This window comes from Phyllostomus hastatus, unplaced genomic scaffold (genome assembly GCF_019186645.2).
Source record: "Phyllostomus hastatus isolate PE091 unplaced genomic scaffold, TTU_PhHast_1.1 phas_contig_17, whole genome shotgun sequence".
Classification (NCBI taxonomy): Eukaryota; Metazoa; Chordata; class Mammalia; order Chiroptera; family Phyllostomidae; genus Phyllostomus; species Phyllostomus hastatus.
This window is the reverse complement of record NW_025333664.1, coordinates 39,770,536-39,795,840: the sequence shown is the minus strand read 5'-3', so window position 1 is coordinate 39,795,840 and position 25,305 is coordinate 39,770,536. Positions and strand designations below refer to the sequence as shown.

General features: G+C 41.7%; 1 protein-coding gene across 1 annotated transcript in view; it reads right to left on the bottom strand.

Annotated features, from left to right (window-relative positions):
- The window catches only part of SLC24A3 (solute carrier family 24 member 3), a 554,001-nt gene that overhangs the window by 142,665 nt on the left and 386,031 nt on the right, over positions 1–25,305 (bottom strand). Inside the window, exons 4-6 of the mRNA XM_045833580.1 lie at positions 24,845–24,919; positions 21,033–21,117; positions 20,634–20,737 (exon numbers count right to left, since the gene is read on the bottom strand). Of these exons, the coding sequence (XP_045689536.1) occupies positions 20,634–20,737; positions 21,033–21,117; positions 24,845–24,919 (264 nt within the window). The remainder of the gene's footprint in view (positions 1–20,633; positions 20,738–21,032; positions 21,118–24,844; positions 24,920–25,305) is intronic.

Genomic DNA, 25,305 nt, shown 5'->3' with positions numbered 1-25,305 from the left:
CCTGAAGAACTCAGGTGGGTCAGTCTCATAGTTAATTTATTTGTCAACTTGACTGGGCCATTAGATGATCATATGTTTGGTTAAACATTATTCTGGGCATTTCTGTGAGGTTGTTTCTGGATGAGATTGCCTTCCCCAGTTTGGTCAGCCTCACTCAATTGATTGAAGGCCTGAATAGAATAAAAGGCCAAGGAAGAAAGAATTTTTTTTCTCTGCTTGTCTTTGGGCTAGGACATTCATCTCTTGCATTCAGACTCTGACTCAGACAGGAACACAGACCAACAACTCTCATCATTTTCAGGTCTTTGGACTTGTACTGGAACTGTACCATTAGTTTTCTTGGGGTCTCCATGGGATCTGCTGATTCACCATGCAGATCTCAGGACTTCTCAACCTTCATAATTATCATGTGAGCCAATTTTTTATATTAAATCAATCAATATCTATCTACACACAGACATAGGCTTTTAGTTCTGCTCTTTGGAAAAATAGACAAATAAAGACAGTGTGTCAGTGAACAGAGAGATTAGTTCAAGGTTTAGATTTTGAATTAGAGGTCATACCTTAAGACCCAGGCTGGAGAGGTCTGACAGCTCATTTGCAAACTAAGTCCTGAGGATGGGAGAAAAGTCAAGGCCACCGATGAGTCGGGTGCTCAGAGGAGGAGGCTTAAGTCATAAAATCACGTGAATTTTTCCCATATCAGGTGGGGAGATGGAACTCAGGGCAACTCTGTGGGGGAGAAATGTCTCCATTGGAGGTATGAGAAGAGGAGTTTCAGGAAGAAGAAAGCATTTTATGGAGTACAGCAGGTGAAAAGTGTGTTCAGTGGAAAAAGCTCACTGGATTTGTGTCCAGGAAGAGATTTTGGGAGAGTTTGAAGAATTTCTTCCAATTGAGCAGTGGGGGCAGGAGAAGGAGGAGTCACTTGTTATAGGTTCTCAAAGAATATCTTTGAGTTGACTCATCTTTCTGGTGGCTTCCTTGAAGATAATTATCTGTACCCACTCAACTTGTCCATTTCCCCTTCATGCCTACCTGTTTCTTCATCAGTTCATGAAGGGCCTGAGAGGCTGCAAAAAGGCCAGACTGACAAGTGAACAAGGTCTGAAGCACGGCTTTGTCACACACTGTCCACTGTGCTGGAAGTGCTGAAGGAGGCAGGACTTGAGGCACAGCAGTAGGGTCAGTTCATGTCTGACAGTTATGAGCTGTGTGTGTGTGTGTGTGTGGCTAAGCCAGTTCCCCTTCTGCATATCAGCCCACCCAGATGCCCTGGTCATTCTTCTGTGGCTTGTGACCTCCCCTGGCTTTCTTCCCGCTCTGTCCTTACTCCTACATTCCCTCTGTCCCTTTGATCTCTCTCCTATACAAGAGGGATGCACAAATGCTTTCTATTTATGTTTGTGGAGGGAGAGAAAGTTAGTTAGCATACTTTCTTGGGCTCTAAAAATTCACTCATCAAAGTCAGTTGAACACTACTTGTGAAGTAATAGTTCAGATCCAGATTTAGTGAGAAGTCTTAGAGCTTTACAAGAGCTTAACATCCCTTATAATAAATACATTTCTCCATTTTAGTTCAAGCACCAAACAATTTTTAAATACTCTGAGTTATGGAATAAAAGCAAAATCAACACCAACTGCTATTACTTTCATGGGCCCTGCCTGAACCAATGTCAACCAGAATCATTCTTGCTGTAAGAAGCTCACTTAAGTGATATGTCCCTCCCCCATGCTGGAAGCTCTAAGCACTCATCAAGCAGCAACTATAATATGGTAAGGCCACAAATATTGGCCAGCAGTTGTGCTCATCTGCACCTCAGAATAACTTTGAGGGGGAAGAGTCTGTTGAGCATGGAGCTCCCACCATGCTGTTACAGGTCCACTTTATTTCAGGGAGAGAAAGAATGGGAGGCTGGCTAGTTTGGTCATCTTTTCTTTGCTAAAATGTTCATACTAGCCAAACAGCAAGTACAGCCAGGGGCATCATGAGGATAATTCCAAGCTTTAGGTGCAAATCCTGCCAGTCTAGGAATTTGAGCTGAGTGTCAGAACTGGTTTCAGAAAGTGAGCATTACTGTTTGGAGCAAGGAGAAGAGATGAGGGGTGGCCTTTTCCCTTGAAGTCTCACCAAAACTCTTGCTGCTGCTTCCAGTCACTACATGGAGTTTAAAAAAAGCAGCCTGGTAGCTAAAATTTTATTTTTCTTTTCACACCTATTAAGGTGTACTAGTGTTCTTCTGGTTTGGCAAGTTCAATGGAATTATTTGTTGGGAAAACTGAAGTTTTAACAATTTGGTGGTTGTGACTTGCCAAGAAGATGTTGAAAAATTGGGTCACTAAACAGAGCCTCTGCAGGTAGATGTCAGAAAACCTAGGCTGTAAAGAATGTTTTGTTTTTTTTCCCCAAAAATAAGATAGCACATATTATGGCACTGGATAAGCAAATTTTGTGATAATTTGAATGGCAAGCTTATGAGGTTGGACCTTCATCACTTAATGACCATCAGTGTAAATTACTCAAAATCACAAGGATCAGGTGATCTCAGTTTCAGAAACTCATATGTTGCTATTAAATCCTAGTATCAAGGCTACAATTTACTAAAAAGGAAGTAAGGAAGGAAAGGAGGAAGGAAGGAAGGAAGGAAGGAAGAAGGAAGGAAGGAAGGAAGGAAGGAAGGAAGGAAGGAAGGAAGGAAGGAAGGAAATGAAAAATGGAAGAAGATAAAAGAGAAAAAAGACAAGGAAAAAGAAAACAAAACAAAACCAGTTTTGTAGAGAAAGCCTAAGTAGAAGTCCTAACTGGAAATAGACAATTTAGTGGATTTCAGTGATTACTTCTATCTGAAATTACCTTGTTGATTTATGTGTATTTACTTACCATCTGTCTTCCCTTGACTAGAATCTAAGCAATGCTAGAGCTCAGGGCCTGTCCTGTACATCATCATTTCCTCAAGCATTAGAACTGTAGCTTAGTAAACACTCATTGATTGAGCAAGTGATTGGACCACATGGATGCTGTCTGGGTCTTGTAAAGACTTTTGCTGCACTGGAAGGCATTATGCTAAGCGAAATAAGCTAGGTGGTGAAAGACAAATACCATACGATCTCACCTTTAACAGGAACCTAAAAAACAAAACAAAGAAACAAGCAAAATATAACCAAAGATACTGAAATAGAGAACAGTCTGACAGTGTTCAGAGGGGAGAGGAGAGGGAATTTCAGGGGAAAAGGGGAAGGGTTTACAGGAAGAAGTATAAAGGACACATGGATAAAAACTAGGGGCAGATGGAAATGGGAGGGAGGAGGGGAGGGGTGTGTGGGTGGGTTGGGATGGGAGTAAAAGATAGAAAATTGTACTGCAACAACAATTAAATAAAAATATATATGTATAAAACAGTAGAATATTCACACTACGAAGCACATGACTGTGAGGGAAGTAAAAATTGATCAGAATAAATACCAAAGATTTTGAAAAAAAAAAAAAGACTTTTGCTGCCTCTCAAAGCATAATGGCCACTGTAGTCTTATGCCTCCTTGGAAATCCTTACACAGATCTGAAATGACGAGGCTCAGTGCAGACCCAGAAGTGACAAAAATGAAGGATGTCTGTTTTCTTGTGCAGCAGGATCAGTTGGATGGGGCATTGAGGATAGCTGCAGCCAGCACCCGAGGAAGTTGTAGTATTTTTTTTTATTGTGTGCATACATGGCTCCAAGGCTGGTGACAGCACACTTAGTTTTAAAATGAAGAATTTAACAAATAAAAAATGAACTTAAGGGAAAATGACGTATCAAAACTCTGAATGCTCCAGGAAACCTCTTTTTTCTTCTGATGGAAATAGGACCTTTGTGTTCAAATGATGGCTAAGTAGTTTGACAATAGCCAGCTTGCTGGGTGAACAAGTGTTCAAACCCCCGAAGGACTTGGTCACATAGTATATTGGTATAAGTCATTCTGGACTATTGAAGGAGCCCATTGGTTCATCCCTGAAGGGGCCTGCTTGATATTTGACACCAAAAGCACACAAACAACCTCAGCAGTATCCGCTGTGGACCCTTTTCCACACTGTTCTCTGTTCTTTGGGCATGGAGAGAAAGTAGGGACCACCAAATTGGAGACGTGAAAAGCCAGCATGCATCACTGTCCCCCACTGAGCGGACTAGCTCAACAGTTGGGGATATTGAGTGGGAAGATGCTGTGGGTAGTTTGGCCAGGAATACTCAGACCTCACAAAATTTAAGCCTAGGACTGAGACTCAGTAAAGTCAGCCCCAACCCTGGCCAAACCAGGGCCAGAAAGACTTGATTATTCATAAAAAGATCCTTTTGCCTCTAAATCACAAGTGGGGTTTGTCCAGGTGGAGCTGGCAGGGCCTGGAGGCTGGAGCTGGGGGCAACAAGTGCTGAGAAATGAACATATCACTTAGGAAAAAGCAATAGATCTTCCATCCCAAGTTGGTTCACACCACTGAGACTTTTTCCCAAGAAGGCTCCCTGGGACTTTCAGTGTAGTCCCTGGGCCTTTATAGGTAGTATAAGCAAAACCAAGCCAAAAATACATTTCCAAAAAAGAAAGGGCTCTGACAAAAATACATTTCCAAAAAAGAAAGCAAACATTTTGTTGGGGACACTCCTGTACTTTGTCTCCCCGGCTCATTATAAGAACCCCCATGGATGTTCTCTCAATCTTTCCTCCTTGTAGAAACAGAGTAGACTGGCCTAAAAGACAAAATAGAGTCCAAGGGCAGAAGGGGCTGGATGAATCAATATGGGCCTCAGGTGTAGCCCCACCAACATGAAAGGTGAGCCCTCTGCTGCTTTGTGCTATAGAAGGTCACAGCACCATACTGTAGTGGTATTAGAAAGGGCCTTAAAATCTATTCAGTCCCATGCTACTTCAATATCTGCCATAGTCAGGGCATTTACAAATGTAACTCAGAATAGAGTCTCAGTTTCTAAAAGGAGACATTATCTTATTTTTTACTCACAGACAACCTTCTCAGTCACCAGCCTCAGCACTTCCTATGAAAGGCTCTAAAACAAAAGATTCATGGGTACCCTGTACATGTAGACTTCTAAACCAGACAGAAAACCTGTCTGACAATCTAGGATGGCCTCCTCATTTAGTTGTGAGATGTGTTCTACAACTTTCCACCCTGGGAGGGCCCTTTGCATTGTTTTTCTCTGCTGATTTTTGTCCCACAGAGATTAAGGACACAAATTTCAGAATAAGACTGCCTTGCCCCAAATCCCAAGCCTCTTCATCTCCCTCTCTGAACTCTATTTTCTCATTTGCAAAATGACCAAAACAATGGTTATGTCATCAGACTGATATAAGGATTAAGTGAATTAATACATAGAATTTTATGATAACTCAACTGGAATCCCAATACAGAATAGCTATTAGTACTAAAACTATTTAATTTAAAATAAAAATAGATAGTAGCTGGAAGCAGGAGAATGTTATATTTGTAAGGAAAAACAAAAAGAGGAAAAAGCAAAGATGCTATGGGAAGCCTGGGACCCATGCTTTTAGAAGTTGCATGTTGCAGTGATCAAAGACAGAGCAAGAGCATGGAAAAAAAAGTCTACTGAATAATGACCAAGATCTTAAAGTGAGGAAGGCTGGGGGTCTAATCTTGTCTAACAGCTGCACCTAGTCCTTGAATCTCCCAGCTGCTGGCAACTGCAAGTACCCTAATTGTAATTTTCCATGTCCCAATTGCAGCCATAGTTTGATCTTGGGGGAAAAATTGCAAACAAAGCAAACTGAGACTATTTTCTTTCCCACCTCCAAGGAAATGGCAGCACATGTATCCACTACAGGGAAAAAATGAGTTCCCTGCTGTGTGAAAATAAGCAGTCCCTTGGTTGAGTCAGGGGAGGTAGAGCCTTAGGACAACCTCTATTCCATCTTACTTTGCCTGTAAAAGCCAGACATTTGGTACATGGGCTCCCCTGTTGCTCCAAATGGTCTGCACACTATCTGGAAAGATTAAGGATGTTTGTTTCTTCTCACTTGGAGATTCAGGCTGTGGTCCAGTCTTAAGGTTTCCATTTAAAAGCAGAATGATATTTCCCCTGCCAGAAAGAGCAGCTGCATCAGGAGGACATAAATGTCTTATTTCACATAAATAAAGAGAGACTGGCCAGAATAAAAAACAGTGGATCAGGAAAGTGTTTTGTGCTCTTTCATCTCAGTCACATGAGTAAGACTGAGGAAGACCCAGAAACTTTGGGGCCACATGAGCCATGGCCACAGCTGTATCAGCAAGCACAGGAAGCACCTGGAAGATCAAGGTAATACTGGTGGCTTGCATCATCACAGGATCAACTTTGACAAATATTACCCAGGTTACTTTGGGAAAGTTGGTATGAGGCACGACCACTTAAAGAGGAACCAGAGCTTCTGCCCTACTGTCAACCTTGATAAACTATAGACATTCGTCAGTGAGCAGACATGGGTAAATGCTTCCCCTATCATTGATATAGTGCAACTGGGATACTAAAAAGTTTTGGGAAAGGGAAAGCAACCTGTCATTGTGAAGGCCAGTTCTTCAGTAGAAGTGCTGAGGAGAGGGTTAAGGGTGTTGGGGAGCCTGTGTCCTGGTAGCTTGTAGCCACACAGAGGGAAATTCATTAAATGCTCACAAGTGCTTTTGTTAAAAAAAAAAGTGTTTTGTTATTTAAAAAAATAACAGAAAAATTTGCCTTGCTTGCCTCCCCTCTCTTTATTTAAAAATTGCAAACTGGGTCCCTATTGCCTGATGAAATAGCAAGTAGAGATGTGGCTTGTCAAGAACACAGAACCTGAAATAGAGACAGGCTCCCATGGTACTGTAGCCTAGCATGACCTGATAAAATACCTCAGCTTTGTGTGGATCTAGAGTAGGCGGGGGACATGGGTGGGGAACAGGAGATAATAGGGAATAGGGTGGGTCAAGTCATCATAAATGCTGTGGAATTAACTGTTCTTATCTGGCTTCATCTCATGCAAAATTATGACTACCAGTGGTCTATCGAGCTCCTAGATACCAAGTGCAAGTTCACAAAGATTACAGTTGACATGAGGGAGTGGTACTGCCCAGGACTCAGGTATCACTGTCTCTGAGGTCCTAGAAGTAGTTAATCAGGGCTTTCACCACAAGTGATATAAACAGTAGTAGTGGCCCCATAAGACAGTTGAGCTGCTCAGTGAGGTTGGGGAGGGCAGGTTGTTAATGATGAAAGCAGTCCAGCAATGTGGCCAGTGAGTGACAGATGGCTGATCAAACTTCCAATTAAAAAATAAAATCTCACAATGTATTTCAGGGACCCTACCAAGTTTCTGGACACACCAGACACACCATGCTAGACTTCAGAATACTTTCAATTGTAGGCTGGCTATTCTCTGAAAACAAACCATTCTAGTTTCTCATGACCAATTTGTACTCATTTGTAGAGTCAGGACCCATTCACATTGCTCAGGACAAAAATCCTAGTCTTCCATGATTTACCTCATTCTATAACCCCATTTCCAATATAAACAAATCCTCTTGGTATCACCTCCAAAAATATTCCAAATCCAACAATCACTTACTATTTTCATTGCCCAGAACTCAACAAATGCCTCATCATAAACTCCCTAACTGGTCTTCCTGCCACCATCTTGTCACCATAGGGTACCCTTCTCTATACAGTAGTTGGACTATATCTGCTAAAGTATAAATCAGATGTTACTTTATAGCTCAAAACTCTCTGATGGCTTCCAATTGCACTCAGATCCCCACCATGATTTGCCCCTGTCAGAGCACTTTCTCAACCACATTCCCCACTTCACTAGGCTCCATCCAAACTGGCCTTTTTTTCTGGTCCTCAAACATGCCATGGTTTTTCCTGTTGGACATCACTACTTTTTCCACCTGGAACTTTCTTGCCCAGATCTTCATATGAAGTTGCTGTCATGACTTGGGGTTCCTTGGAGACACCTTCCCTGACTATCCCAGTGGGAGATGCTCCCCACTGTCATTCCCCATCCCATTGCCCAGTGCATTTCCTTCAAGGACTTTTTTGTATCATTATTTGATCATTTATTGGTTTCCATGCTCTTTACCTGTGTTCTAGAACTCTAGAAGGGCAGGAATCTTTCCTACCTTGTTCACCTCTGTGTGCCCTGTGCATGCACATAACAGGCAGTGAATAAAAATTCACATAACACTGATAATTCTGCTTCATGGCTGTGTCTCAGGTTATGTCCAAAGAGGTCTTGCCTTTTCAATCCACCTTGTTTTTCACCTGTGTTGCATCCATCTAGTGTCTCAGGCACATGTCAAATATTTTCTGAGCATGTTTATGGTAGGAAATAGGGCATTGTGAATGCTATCTCTGGTCCGTATACCCATCTTCCCCTGCCCATGTCAGGGGCATCATATCAGTTAGGCAGTCACTTATCAAAGATCCACTGAGCACTTACTGTTGCAGTTATTCTCTTGCTGCTGTGGATAAGTGGGAAACAGGCAGAGATGCACTGAGCTTTCTGGGAGCCCACAGCCTAACATCACAATTGTCTCCCAGCAGAAAAGAGATTCCCTACACTTCTGCAGCCTCCTCATGCATTTTATTGTTGCTGGGAATGGGAGGGGTCACTGTACACACCTCTCCCTAATGCCTTGGGCATTGCTATTTTCTAACACTAGTTTAAGAGATTAGCAGACTAGCCTTTTACAGTGTACAAGGGTCAATGGCTCTCTATTCGGTTGGGTAGCAAGTTCCCTCTGCTCAGAGAGTAACTCAAATGTTCAACACATTGCTTAGAACCAGAGTCTTCATTTCAGTTGTCGCCATTTTGTTCACTGAGTAGAATTTAGAAGTGTTTTCTCCCTCCATTAAGCTATCAACACTTGCTGAGGTGCCTTCACTGGAAACCCTTTACACATCTGTACCACTTCTCCCACCCACTATCTGCGATCTTCACTTTGTTTTTCTTCATAGTTTGACTATCCCCTGACACATATATCATCTCCCTATCTCACTTTCATGCTATACCAAATTCTACCTCTCTTTCACCATCCATTCATCCATCCATCCATTCATCTCTCTACCAATCTATTATATTTATTGGATATTAAATATTCCACAGCCTGACACAACTATGTAATTTTTTTCACTAGTACCTCTCCAGCAGTGCTGGTACATAATAGGCACTCAGTAAACATTTGTCGAATCATTGAATATACTCACTGCTCAAAGAAGAAATGTAATAAATTCTTTCTCCCAGAACACAATCAATGGATTATTACCCTGGCTTTAAATTCCCAGATGACGATATGAAGAAGTCACCTTTAACTGACATTTTTGTGCAAAGACAGGCTTGTGATTTTAGGAATTAGATGGCCTCAGGTCTCAGGTGCTGGCTATGGCTCAGGCCATGGACACTGACGATAGCTTCTTGGACTAAAAGCATGAAATTTATCTGGTATGTCCTGCCATAGCTCCTGCAGTGCCCTGTGACTGTGGGGGTAAAATGTGAGACAAGAGAGGACTCTGGTGGACACACACCTGAATGAACAGACAGTAGCAGCCTTGTTTGCCCTGCTGCCTATTCACTTTATGACTTGCTAACATCTATGTTCTCTTTTATTGTGGGAAGATTTCAGTGACTTTTTGCCTGGGGAAGGGGTTAGAAAGTCATGACTAATTCTTTACTTGCCCTAGTTTTGTATGAGTGAAGGGTAAGTATGTGGTGAAGTGGGTCTCTGTGCCAAGGGCTGGGGGTGCCTTGGTTCACCTAGCAGCTTTCATGGAGCTCAGAAGTGGATGTGTGGGACCCACGATACCAGAGTCCACCAGAAGAACATAAGCTCAGCAGACATTCCAGCTGGCAATGAGGGAGGCATTTGATAGTCCACTTTCCCTTTTCACCTGATCATGCTCTTCTGCTTACTCAGCGAGGTGTGTTTATCATGATGGGAAAATGCTGGGCTGTGAAGGAATGGGGAGGCCAGCTGAAAGACAGAGGGAGCTTAATATATAAGGCTTGTGGTCTAATTCCACTCTTAAACTGTGAAAGAGAAGTTAACACTTAACATTTTCTGTGCTCTGGCCAGACCCCTGCAGTGTAAGCCTCCCAACTTGTGGGTTCTGTGACTGACATGCTACTTTGCCTCCCAGGCTCTGTTTCTTTCTTTCTTTCTCCTTTTTTATTTTTGAAAACCACTATCCTCTTCAGAGGGTTACTGTGAGTATCAAAGGAGTTAATGTATGTAAAGCTGCAAGAACAGTACCTGGCATGGGATAAAGACTAGAGAGGGGCTTCTTATGGAGAAATAAGAAATACAATAAGCATCTGCCAGCCAGACAGGTGTTTGTCCTTCATTACATCACCTTTTCACCCCAGGGTCATCTACTTCTGGGGGGATGGGTTTAGCTGCTATGTCCACCTGGGCATGATTATGATATTACATTTGACCCAAAAGATGGACACTCTTCCTGGGGTGATGCTCAGCTGCAGTGGCTGAAAGGTTCTGGGTTCACTGTACACCAAAAGTCTTCATCAGCACTGACAACAACCTTTTCAAGGATGGAGATGGTGACCTGAAACTTCATCCCCATTGCTCACTTTTAAAGAGCAATGTGAGACTTAATTACATGGAAGGAATGCTCATCCGCAGCTGCCAGAGACTCTGGCTTTCCTCCTCCCATTTCTGGAATGAAGCATCTCAGAGCTCACTGACTGCCACACTCAGGTCCATGAGGCAAAAGGAAAGCAACCTCTTCATTTTCTCCCACACAATTGAAGAGTGCTATTTCTAAGTACCTCTCTTGCAAACTCAAGAAAACTAATAAAACATTGGCATGATCACTTTAAATAATTCTTAACAGCCTTAGTCTTTATTGATTTGGAAAGGGAATGAATTAGACAGAATGTCTCAGGAGGGAAGTCAAGTGTAATGGCATAGAGACTACCTGAAATGGAGTAAGAGCACAAAATCCCCAATTAAAAATTGGGCAAAGATTTGAATGGATTCTCCACCAAAGAAGATAGATAGGTAGCAAGTAGCACTTGAAAAGATGCTCAACATCATGACTCATCAGGGAAAAGAAAATTAAAACCAAAATGAGGTGCTGCTCATACTCACTAGAATGTCTAAAATTAAAGCAAAACAAAACAAACAGGTAATACCAAGTGCTGGTGATGATGCAGAGCAGCTGAAATCATACATATTGTTGATGGGAATATAAATGGTCCAATCTTTGAAAAACTGTTGGCACATGCAAGTGAAATCATACGGTATTTGTTAATCTCTGTCTGACTTATTTCACTAAGTATAATACCCTCTAGGCCCATCCATGTTGTTGAAAATAGCGGTTTCATTCTTTTTTATGGTTGAGTAATATTCCATGATTGTATATGCACATCTTCTTTATTCATTCATCTATTGTACAAAAAAATACTCACAGACACAGAGAACAAACTGATGGATTCCAGAATGGACAATGGTGGTGGTGGGGTGGATGAAAAAAGTGAAAGGGAATAAGAGGTATAAATTTCCAGTTAAAAATAAATAAGTCTTTGGAATGTAATATACTGCATAGGAAAAATAGTCAACAATATCCTAAAAACTTTGCATGGTGATGGTTACTAGACTTATTATAGTGATCATAGATATATAAATGTTGAATCATTACATTGTACACTTGAAACTAATATAATATTGTATGTCAACTATACTTCAATTAAAAAACAAACCTTTGGCAGTTTTGTGGAGAGAAAGACCAATAAAAAGGCACTGGTCTGATCAAGATAGCATAAAGTATATAAAACAAAGTGGAGTCACTCATGTCAACCAAGATGTCTGTCAGTCAGCCACGACACTTTGGTTCAAGAGGGAAACTACCTCAGCAGGCACATCTGGTATGGAGATACACCTAAGATATCTGTATATGTGATGAGAATAGCCATGTCCACAGAGCAGGACCACCCACAGATAGACTCCAGGGGAAATTCCACACTTGCCATCAGCGGTGACAAGACATTTATCAAAAACACCTAAGAGGGTGGAGTATACCACTTTCAAAGTATAACTGAGGTAGGCTCCAGACTACTGCTGAAACAGCTAAGTGCCCCACATCAGAGTGCTGCTTCATGCCGCACTGATCTCCCTTGGCATCAGCTGCTAGAAGCTCTGCCCTGCTGGACTGAGGACTTCATATGCACTGCTGCCCACCTGGCTCCAGAGACCCTTCTTTGCAAGATGCTAACAACTCCCTTTCCCGCCATGCTGTGTCCTGGCCCTGTAGACTGAGACTCTGGGACTTGGGTTCATTATCCCCCATGGATTGCTCTGTGTGTGCGTGTTATATTTCTCTTAGATTGTTAGAGTATAAGATATTAATGTATGTTGATGTTCTACTTTAAGTGAACCTGCATTCAATAAAAGTTGAGTGAATAGCATGGTTACTGTGTGTGACTCTTGTCTATTCCTTGGTGCTGGGCTGCTCAGCAGACAGCTAGCCAGCAGTTGCCCAGCTAACTTATAGGAAAGACTATATCATGAACATATATGTTCGTGACAAGTTTCTTATAAACACACTTGCCATATAACTCAGCAGTTCTATTCTTCTGTTATTTACCTCAAAGAAATGAAAGCATATGTTCACACAAAGACCTGTGATGGATCTGTGTGCATTTTATCATTTGTGTTACCTCGGCCCAGGAAAAAAAGCCATCAACATAGCACATGACACTGCATAGGCTCTGTTCTATAGTTATTTATCTGCTTCATATGATGACAAGAGATAAAAACTATGTATTTAGGGTGGAATTGATCACATTCTTAGCTCTGGGGAGGAGAAAATGGGTGGATGATTCTTGATTAACCTAAGCCAATTGAGTAACTTTGCCACAATAATTGGTTCAGGGATGGTCGGGTGACATGAGTTGGCCTGGTTTGATGAAACCAGGTAGAAGATGACGGGTGGGGTGGATGAGAAGGCATTCTCTTTCTCTTTCCTGGTCAGTGTGATATGTGTGTGTATATGAAGGTTGAAACTGTCATAGCCATTTTTTTCTCTCTCCTCTCCTCTCCTCTCCTCTCCTCTCCTCCGAGACCTGTGATGGATCTGTGTGCATTTTATCATTTGTGTTACCTCGGCCCAGGAAAAAAAGCCATCAACACAGCACATGACACTGCATAGGCTCTGTTCTATAGTCATTCATCTGCTTCATATGATGACAAGAGATAAAAACTATGTATTTAGGGTGGAATTGATCACATTCTTAGCTCTCTCCTCTCCTCTCCTCTTCCAAAGGGCTGCTTCTTGCCCAAAGTCAAACTCGGTCCATGAATCTGAGCCAAGCTGACTATGTAGATGGGGCTGAATCAGGTATGGGTGTTCTTCTGACTCACTTGGTTTGGAATGGGGATGGGGATTGCTTCTAACTTGGTCCTCCTGAGGCAGGTGGCCTAGCAGATGACACTGGGAGAAACTCTATTTTACTGGAATGTGATAGAATCCAGTGACTGCTCCCACTGACCTGACCTTGGCCTTAATTTACTGTTCTATCACAAATTCTCTTCCCCTGATTCTCATCAGATCAAGTATTAAAGCACCCTGATTCTTGGATGAGGCCTTCACTTGCACCTGCCCCAGCCCCTTGATTTTCTTCTCCACAGTCACTCATTCTCTTCCTTGCACCTTCCTTTCTCTCTCTAGGGTGGATGGCAAGCATCCAGAGCCTATTTTTAGGTTTGGCAACTAGTAGTGTGTGTTATTTGGCCTTGTCTGTCCTCAGGGAAACTGGATGCTTTTCAAAATTGGAACAAAGGTGATGTATTGGGTTTTGTCTGGGGAACAATAAGCCAGAAACCAAGTTATATAGAATAAACTGGATGGTGGGTGGTCTGTGGATCTCCCACTCTGTTTATTAGCTTGACTCCTCCATCTGTTTGGTAGAATTCAAGCCCAGTGGTAGACAATGTCATCTGATTATAAGACAAGCTTTAGCTCAGCATTGGTTGGGCTGTGCACATCCACCATTCATCATGAGTCACCATATTGTGTTTATTTGTCCATTCATTTTTAAAAATTTCTTCTAAGAATTTTATATATTTTATTTTATTGTAGTTTTTCCATTACTATTTATCCCCTTTGTGCTCCCCTGCCCTTATAATCACTACACTGTTGTCCATGTCCATGAGTCCTTTTTCCTTTTTGCTCCATCCTTCCACCACCTGGCCCCCAAAAGCTGTCAGCCTGCCTCTCTATCTATGGGTCTGTCTCTATTTTGCATGTTAGTTCAGTTTGTTCAGTAGATTCCACATGTGAGTAAAATTGTAATGGTATTTTTCTTTCTCTGACTGGCTTAGTTCACTTAGTATAATGTTCTCCAGGTTCATCCATGCTGTCACAAAGGGTAAAATTTTCTTTTTTATGGCTGAGTAGTATTCCATTGTGTAAATGTCCTATAGTTGTTTTATCCACTCATCTACTGATGGACACTCACAACTTTATACTCAATTAATATTAGACAGACAAAACAAACACATACAACAGGCTAAAGATACTTTATTAAAGAAATGGTATTGAGAAAATTGGACAGGTATGTGCAGAAAAATGAAACTAGACCACCTTTGTACACCACACACAAGAATAAATTCAAAGTGGATTAAAAACTTAAATATTAGACCTGAAACCATAAAGCTCCTAAAAGAAAACAAAGACAGTAAAATCTCAGATATTGCTTTTAACAATATTTTGTCTGATGTATCTCCTCAGGCTAGGGAAACAAAAGAAAAAAATAAACAAATGGGACTACATCAAACTAAACTTTTTGCACAGGAAAGGAAACCATTAAAAAAAGACAACTTAGTGAATGAGACAACATATCTGCCAATACATCTGATAAGGTGTTAATATCCAAAATTTATAAAGAAGTTATAAAACTCAACACCAAAAAAGCATACAATCCAATTAAAAAAAAAACAGGCAAAGGACCTGAATAGACAGCTCTTCAAAGAGGACATACAGAGGGCAAATAGACATATGAAAAAATGCTCAATGTCACTACTAATCAGAGAAATGCAAGTTAAAACTACAATGAGATATCACCCCACACCTGTCAGAATGGCTATCATCAACAAATCAACAAACAAGTGCTGGCAAGGATGTGGAGAAAGGAAAATCCCTTTGCACTGTTGGTTGGAATGCATACTGGTGCAGCCACTGTGGAAAGCAGTATGGAGATACCTCAAAAAAGAAAAAAATGTAACTGCCTTTTGACCCAGCAATTCCACTGGGAATTTATCTGAAGAAACCCAGAACACTAATTCAAAAGAACATAAGCACTTCTAAGTTAATTGAAGCATTATTTACAATCCCTAAGATATGGAAGTAGCCCAAGTGTCCATTCTTTGCATTGTTTCAGCAGCTACACTCAACACCTCTAAAAAACACATAAAGGCTATGAATAATCTTAATAATGCAATAACATCTGGAGATTTTTAAAATCATAGGCTCCCTAATGTGTAAACAGAATGGATTTTATAGTCGGCAGATGTAAGCTCAAATCCAGGCTTAACCACCTCATGGTAGCCTCTCTGTTCCCCAGGTACCCATTTTCTTGCCTGTAAATGATAATAATACTATCTTAAAACACAGTGCACATAGGTCTACAAAATTTATAAATCATCTAGTGTGGTACCTATACACTGGAGATTAAGAAATGGTAGCTGTTATTATTTTTTATATATAATTTCTATTTGTTTTTTCCTTTCTCTCCTCAAATTACCCATCCCTTCATTTAATCTTCCCCTCTTTTCCTAGTTAAGATAAATGTTTTAAATTCTTTTCTGCTAATTCTTGTATCTGGATCACCTGTGGTTTGCTCCTGTGGGTGTTTTCCCTTGGTTATAAGCTGTATTCCTGTCTCTTTACAGGTTCTATCACTTATTATTGCAACCTGGAAATTATGTACTAAAGAAGAGTGAAAGTTGAAGAATAATATTGTTTTTTTTTCCTCTGGAAATTTCAAGTTCTTCTCTCTTCAGTTGGCTAAAGTGAGGAGGTAATCATTCCAATTTCAGCAAGGGTTCATGTGAATGGAATGGGTTGCAGCTCACTTCTAGCCAGCACAACCCCTGACCCCAGGTTTTCTAAGGAAGGGCTAGTCTCCCAGTTTTTACCAGATTTTGATTGGGGATTCAATGTAGCCCCTTTAGAGTCTTTAATTTTAGGTATTAGGGGAATGTGGGAGATGGGACAGATGGAATGATTTCTTTCTACTTACCAGTCCTGACTTCACTTCCATTATTCTCAGCAAATTTGTAGAGAGTAGAGAGGACTGCAGTATTGAGCAAACTATTATTGTAAGTGATAGTCTTTCAAATTCCAATAAATCCTACCATCTCTGCCACTGCCAGCAGTTCAGTTGGCTTTGTGTCCACCCAGTAAAGTTTTGGGTCTTGAGCAGCCTTCTGCTTTTTCTGCATCTAGACCTTCCAGGTCTCACAGCTCACTTACAAAGGGCTTCTCTCTCTGGAATTCAGTTCATCAAACCTCTCTTGTCTCCACTGTTCTTTGATAGTTCCATATATAAGAATGATATTTATGCTATCCGGATTTTTTTTTGGTGCTCCCATGAAAGCTAAAGTCTTCTGTGGCCTAACTGAAAGCAGAAAGTGCCTACAATGGTTGCTGTTATTTTAAACATCAGAGAACATCCCCTAAATGCAAAATATCCTGGTCCTGAATGCTTAATAGTCAACCTGGTAATAATGTTTGTGTTTCATCCAAGGGAGTTGAAGAGAGATCTCCCAGGTGGCTTATTTTTAAAGGCTTAGTCTTGAGCTTGTAGCCAATGCTTATGGGCCCCATTTGTATCTCCTCACCTTTTACTCTTTCAGGTCCTTTCAACTATAGCCCATTTGTGTCTTTGCTTGGGAGTTTTCTCTGGGTCCCAAAGTTCACTCTGCTTATGCTTAATGAGATGGAATGCCAGGGAATTAATGTTTCTCAGAAACAGTCCTTACCCAATGATTAGTGAAGGTTGGTGGATTAATGCCCCAGTTCCCTTCCCCTTGAATGAGATAACTTAGAGGCCCATGTTCTACACCACCTCCCAGTTTTTTAGAAGTATATTTCAGATTTCTACAGCGATAGCTTGCTTGCTAATACACTTTTCTTGGTTACTTTCTCTTCTCTGTCTCACTTCCCTACTTTCCAGCTGGCGTGTCCTGGGATCACCTTTTAGATAAACTACTTGAACTTGGAGTTGTTGCACAGATTCTCCTTCTGGGGTAACCCAACTGAAGGCAGGTTTCAGTTCAGATGTGCAAGCAGGTTTGTGTGAAAGGGCCAGCATGAACAAAAAGGCAAACCCAGCCAAGATTAGATGGACCTTGCCAACGAACATCAGGCACATTTGGAGAATGCCAGGAGAGCTGATGTTGAGGCTCTTTATTATAAACTGGAGCCATCTGCTGGCCTGTAATAACTGGAATATGAAAGTCCTCATCTGGATTGCAGTTAAACTGTTTACTCTCTGTTTGTGGTTATGTCTTTAAAGCTTAACATGCTCTGAATGTTGGATTTAAATTCATAAGTACATTGTTATACAAAATTGAAATAAATTGGTATTCTTTCTTTGTTGTTATTATTTTTTGTTTTTAAATAAAAAAACTTGTATGATCACAGCTCTATAAATGACTGTGGGATGCCAAGAACCACTCTATAAACCACTTTCTAAGAAGCAATTTCCTTCTTGTCCCATAAAACTCCCCAAAGCACCTTAGGCGAACACTGAAACACTGGGTATGTTTGCAAACTGCAAATACAGCAGACATTTAATTACATCAAATTCATCAAAACCCTGAGACAGGAACTCAAATGTTATGGCTTAATTACTTTAATTTCAGATGGGTAACAGACTTGGTCATGTGTAGCCCTTCATGCAGGAATACATTAGATAGAGGCCCACTGGCACTTGCTGGTAATCCTCACAGCCAAATCAAAGTGCAGAGCAACATAAGTAACAATGCTAAGTGAGACTGTGATTGGATTTATAATCATTTCAATTGCCAATGACCATCGTTTGCTGGAATGTGCTGCTGCAAAGGCTCCACTGCCTGGGAGGGATGCTCAATATGCCAGGCACTATTCATTTCTTACTCAGTTTTCTTTCCTTCCCTCTGACCAGACTGCACAGATGCAAGGACCAATCCTCTGAGATGGTTCTTTTAATCAACATCTCCTCATTTGGATTTTCATTTAGAAGGCCTTCCCCCTGACCTTCCCGTCCCTTGCCATGGGACATCAGGCTGCTGTTCAACAAGTTAGTTCTAAGTTCCTCCACTGGTTGGTTAAATTACTGAAGTGACCCAAATGGAATGTGGAGGCAAGAGACCCAAAGATTACTATTCTGAGAGATGATAATGGTGTCTAACTTTTGTTAAGCATTTACTCTGTTGTGCCACATGTTGTTTGTTGACCATGTTGTTTCATCCCTATGGCTATGCTAGGAAATAGGTGCACTTAAAACCACTCTCTAGATGAGAAAACCAAGGTTTAAAGAGGTAAAACAACTTATCCAAGGCTGCACAGCTAGTAATGGCAGTCAGGATTCAAACTCAGGCCAGTCTGTTGCCCAAAACATCATTTTGCTCCCTCTGCGAAGACTTTGGGGATTTTACAAAGTTCTGAAGAAGATAGCTGTGTGGCTTTGGAACTGTCCAAGTGAGCACAGGACAAGGAAAGATGGAAGGAATGCTTGGCACCCAGAATCATCATGTAGGCTACTTCTAACATCATCGTGGCTGCTACTTCTCTCCATGATGGTTGCAGGGCTGTGAGATGAGCTTGGCAAAGACCTTTTGGAGGGGTAAGGTGACTGATAACAGCATTTTCTAAAGCTCAGGAAGCATTCTTACTTTTAAGCAGGTGTTCTAGCAATGCCAGTGATTTACTGCATTGCTAATAAATTATGAAACACAAATGCATTCAAGCCAATTCTATGTAATTAATTGTATGGCATTTCCTAGACATGTCCCAGTCATTTGTTTCATTTCCTTACATCATTTCTCCCTCTTTGGGTTTGCCTTTGCACCAAGTTTCAGGTACAAATGACTAATGAACTAATGACAACATTAATAACAGTCAGGCTAATAATTATACTGCTAATGGTGACAATGCTAATTAAGAGAGTGCTAATAGCAACAGCTCTTCTATGGGATATGAATGTTCATCTCCGACTCAAGCGAGAGTCAATGAAGTACAAATGGAAGTGAAGGCAAAGACAGACTTTTTTTGAACTAACTACATCTCTAGGAGATCTAAAAAGCACCACATTGTGGGTCCACAAAATCTAATTCAAGAGATAATTGACTGAACATATGAAGAAAAAAATGTTCAGTCCAGCAAGTTGGGCATAATTCAATAACCACATGTGGACACAGCTGTCCCTTTTCAGAAGTAACTGAAGTAACTGAAGTAACTGCCCACCTGTGGGCCCTGGAGCTGACTCCTGATGAGATCAAGATGTCCTTCTGCCTGCCACCAGAAGCAAGAAACTCACCAGGCTACCCAGACAAATAAACTGGCACAAAGAAGATGGAAGTAAAAAGCAGGCAGTGGAGAATAACAATGATGTAGAAGAGTGCATCCTGCTTTAAACACACTCTAGTTGGCGTTAGAGAGATAGGCAGCATTTGGTGCCCTGGCCAGCTGACTGAATGATGGAGGGGCCTGGAAAAGGGTGTGAGAGAAAATTCCAGTCAGCTGCTTCTATCAGGACTCTGTATCCTCCATAGTGAAGGAGCTGGCTAAGACTACCAGGTACCTCAAAACTGCATGTGGGGCACCCTGGATGGCTTCTTAGAAGCCAATTCTAGAAGATACTCAGAGTTCTGGGTGATAGGGCAGAGAGTTCAAGATCATGTTGCTTCCAAATGAAATTCCTACAAAGAAACTAGGACATGAGAATTGGCAGAATAGCTACAAAGCTCTGTTTACCACTAACATGCTATGGATACCAGAAAGCCTCACACTTTGGTGACTTTGGGGTGTCTTACCAAGACTTTCCAAAACACACACCATTTCCCAAAGGACAAAGACCCTGTGACACCCCCAGTAGTGGAACAGATAAAATGCAAGCATGAAAGCTCCTCAACCCCAAAAGTAAGCTAAAGTGAACATGTAAGTAAAATGCTTGATGGCTATAGATAAAGAAAGATAGGGTCCTAATCTGTGATGAATATAAATTGTTCTTAGCAGAAAAAAAAGCGGCATCATTTCCCATCTCCCCCCTCTCTCTTATTTACTTTATTTACATTGAGGCAAAACCATACCTAAAGTTATTTTAGATCTTCCAATTCAGATCAATAATATCAAAGTGAGTGTAACACCTTTAGATTTGTGGCCCACATCTTCAGTCTGATTAATTATTTATGTGAACTTGGGCACTTTATATCCTATCAACACAGAGACAAAATGATGGTACCTGGGAATTTCCAGGACCAGCCTCTTGGGGTGTGAGACCCGATGTCATCACTGCCCAAGAGCACTGACCCTCATGCTGCTTGTGTTTCCACCAGACTGGCCTCTGCCTCACCTCCACGCCTCCCCTCCCTAGACACCACCTTCTGCTGTCACTCTTACCTGCCCAGCAAAAAGCCCGCAGACTCCAATGATGCACAGGATATTAAACACCGCAGAGCCCACAATGGTCCCAACTCCCACGTCACCCTTGGTGATGAAGACACCTGAAACACAGACCGAACATCAGCCTGACTATTGTGGCCAATTGTATTCCATGGTGTGTGTGGAGGAGCTTTCTTAAGTGTTAGACTGTTTATAGAGAATCTATAAGAAACAGCAGAGGATTGGAGAGAACTTTCCAATCTGCATTAGAGACACTGTCCCATAGCAGCATTGGCATTTGGTCTGGGATATGTCCATGCAAAGTAAAAACATTACTTCAATAAAATAATAATTAAAAACAACCACAGAGGTCCTTTACAGAGGTCAGGGCTGAGACATCCTTAGGTCATCACCTACCTATGACAGATGTGAACAGTTCTGGGGCCGAACTGCCCGCCGCCATGAACGTGGCCCCAGCTACATCTTCACTGAGGTGCAGGCGCTACGAAAAAGCAAGGGCAAATCACAAGTGAATGGAGTTCTTCCTGGGGACCCTGTGACTCCCAGGTCTCAAGCTTGGTCTTTCCTCCACCTCCTCCCAGAGCTCAGCCACTCCTGACTGACCTTCCTGGCTGGGCCACAGCTCTTCTCATTGTCCTCCTTGAGTGGCAGGATTAGGGAGAGAGCTGCATGATCTAAGAGTCCCAAACCCCAATGTCCTCAGGGCCATGCAGGTAATAGGGAGGAGTGGTTAAGTCAGCACTACTCAGTTTCCACTGAGTTGCCAAATATCTTTATTTTTAAATTAAATTTATTGGGGTGACATTGGTTAGGTGTCTATATTTATAACATTTATATACTCTACTGTGTGCCTACCACCTGATATCTAGTTTTCTTCCATCCAAGTACCCTTACTTTTTAAGATATGCCCAAAATCCACATTTTTTAATGCAAAACATTTTGATTTTTTTCAATACCATGCTGATCTCAGGCTAAATTAGGTTCATGGTAACTAGCTTTTGAGCCTTAATTGTATGAGGCTATGGAGGCTTTTGGGGCTGGTGCCTCTATCCAATCTTGAAAGCCTAGAGTAGGAAGAGTGAGGAGTGAGTGGAAAGTAACAAGGCGCCAGCCTGCCAAGATACTCTATACAACAAACTCTCTAGGCCACCCTATTTGTTAATCCAGAGGTGACTTGCAAGAAGACAAGAAAAGTGCACATTAGGAGCTGGTAAGCATGTTTAGCTTTTTGCTTTCAATCATGCTTTCAGAAAGTGAGCTGCTGGCAGTCAGTAAGCCAGTTCCTTCTGGCATCTCAGCTAAGAGATGCTCCTCTTGAAGGGCACTCTTCCCTGTGGCACCAGCTGCTGCACTTCCTTGCTCAGCCATGGAGGGGCAGTATGGCCTTGGCATAGGCTACTGGCTCCCCTGACCAGCTAAGGTCTGCTGCAGGAACCCTAAGGGAGCACTTTGATCTGGAATCCTGGGGTTCCTCACTCTTGACCAAATACATAAACTTCACATGGAGTTCTGAGGAGACCCTAAGATGGAGGTGCTGATACCTCGAGTTGAAAGGTGTATTTGTAAGGGCATGCTGGCATCCTGTTTCACCAGGAGCAGGGAGTCTGTGGGAAGGTCACTTAAATCAAAGCTCACACTCTTTGGGTGGTTTGACAAGACTTGCCCAGGGCTATGACCTTTGCATTGCCATGCCTTTTCCAGCTCAGGATCCCCATTAGCTCTGGAGTCCACACCTTGGGATCATCTCCAGTTTTCTCTCAGTCACCCACTCACTTGGCTTCTTCCTCCATATCTCCTTATATCCCTCCTCCCCCACTTTCATTCTTAATTCACTTCTGCCATGGCAACATCTCACCAGACACTTAGAATCACTTCCTGCTTCTAGCTTCCTTCCATCTGCCAGAACATAGTTGTCTAAAACCTTCCCAGTTCCCTCCCAAGCACTGAACAACTTCTCAAACCCCAGGATGGCATTCTTTAGGCTTGTCACATGCCAATTCCAGCCCTGGTTTTCCTGATCTGATATATGTCTCAGACTCTTCTCTGCTCAAAAATATCATTCCTTGAAATGTGTTGCCACTGACACCCTCCCTTCAATCCAGCCCTGCATGAACCTTTCCCTGATCCCCTCGCTGCCAAATGAGATCTCTCTTCCTCTTTCTCTCTCTGCACTTTCCAATGTCCCTGCACTTCCTCCAACCCCTTGTGAGTATGATTTGGGAACTGCTTTGTGCCCTACAGCACTTAGATAGCAGGGACCAAGATAGACTTTATCTTGTTTCCTTTGGGTGTGCTTGCAGGTTCTACGGATTTCCTCAATTGAATATTATGCATTCTGACAATTGTATTGGGTTGGCCAAAAAGTCTGTTACATTTTTTCCGTGAAATAAAAGACATGTTTTTCATTTTCACGAATCATTTTATTGATTTGGATATTTTGAGTATGTCATCTATTTCCCATTATTGGCTTCTAGTGGATAGAGGCCAGGGGTGCAGCCAAACATCTCCCAATGCATAAGACAAGCCCATAGCAAAGAATTATCTGGCCAAAATGTCAACAGTACCAGGAAACTTTGCAAACCACTTTTGACATGTTTGATCAGGCACAGCACCATCTCCATACACTGCACAAATATTTTTTTTGCATTTCAGTTGCATTTTTACCTTTCTTGAAATAATAAAGCATAAAATGCAAAAATGTTGCATATCTTCTTCCTTCTTAAAGATTAAAATGACTGCACAAAATTTCACCAAAATTTGATAAGTTTTTTTAACACATGCTGAGATGACAGCTGTCACAATACAATCTAACAAATTGTTTTGAATGAATTTAAAGATAACTAAGCATTACTAGAGCTGTTATACAGAAAAAAAAACACATAAAGACTTCTTGGTCAACCCAATATGTACATTTGTAGAATAGGGTCTTTGCTATTTTTTAAAAAGGTTGTGTAGGAAAGAGAGAGAGAGTAGTGTGCTTTGCATAAAAGATAAACCACCAAATGGTGATATTTCAGAGACTGCAAAAATGACTCCAATTACAAGGGTTTCAGAGCTTCTCCATCTTCCATATGAGGTGGCCCAATTCTCAGGTTAACGCTGAACAAAGGGCTTCCATACCTGCCCACTATCCACCTCAGATATTACCTCACTCTTTCCTCCTCCTACTTCCACTGTATGAGGAACCCATTCCTGGAGCCTCTCTAGGATTATTGTGGAACAATTCTTTTATTTTTAAGTACACAAAACTAACAGACTTCCAGGATTTAGAAGGAACTGCTTAAGTTAGAGGTTCTCAAAGTGTGGTTTCAGACTGGTAGCTCAGTAGAACCTGGAAACTTACTAGAAATGAAACTGCTGTTCCCTGCTGGCCCCCAAGACCTAGTGAATTCTGACACTTGGCAGGAGGAAGAAAGGAAGAGGGAGGGAAGACAAAGTTTGAGAACTACATAAAGAAACTTGACTTCCAGATGGGAGGTGCATCTGGGAGAGCCCTTCTGAAATGTGACTCTGAATTAAAAATAAAATAAAATAAAATAAAAAGCTTCCAGATAAAAGAAATTACATTTCAAAACAGACAAAGATATGAAAGAGAAAAGAGAATGAAAAAATTCTAGATATGCTGAATATTTTCTGGTGAAAGGGATTTAACTTGGCATTCAGCCTGCCATCACTGAGCAGATTTAGAATAGAGTCCATGTCCTTGTCTCTGTGGCCAGTTCTTTCATCTTCTTGCCTTTTAGATCTCTGCTTGGAGCATTTCTGTACATAAACACAGAGGAAGGGTGACATATATGTGTGGCTGAAAATTTATTACACTACAAGGACCCCACAAATCACCATGGGAAGGTTATGGAAACAGAAGGGAATAGAGGAGAGGAAGATGGAGGAAGCAACAAGGAGAAAGGAAGAGCAGAATTTAAAAGAGGAAAAGAAAATTGGAAGCAGAACACTAAAGTACCATGAGTTACAGCCAAATGGAACAGGGAAAACTGGCCATGTGTGTTAAAACACGACTATGGATGGGTGTCCTGAAAGTCTAAGCAGATTGATGGAGCTTTTCTGCTAATATTGCCCATTACTTTGAAGCATGCTGCTGTCTGGTGTTCCCATCCCGGGTTGCATAGATGGCTCCCTGAGACTTCGGTGGAGCAGGCTGGGGCAGTACCAGTGCTCAGATCAGACATGCTGAGGATCAAGGCCCATACCTCACAGATCTTTTCCAAGGAGGGGACAAAGAAGTCATCACATACGATGGCCAGAGCATAGAACATGTACATGGCCTGTAAGAGAGGAGAGGAGGAGTGATTAAATTCAGAGTTGGGGCAGAGCCACAGGTTGAGGATCTGGCCACTCTCTATTTCAATAGCATCCTCTGTCATCATGAATTCACATCTTAATTAGGGTAAGAACAAAGTTTCTGCAATGCCTGAGTGGCCCTATGTGATCTCACCCCTCCTATTTGACATTGTCGCCTACCATTCTCCACCTTGCCCACATCCTTGTTCCCCAAACATGCCATGGATGCCTGCTCCATAGCCTTTGTACTTTTTGTTCCTCCTACCAAGAACACATTCTCCCAACATCACCTTGGCTGCCTCCATCATCTGTCCCCTTCAGGACCCTGGATCAATGTCAACCTATGCAAGAAACCTTGGACTCTTCTTCC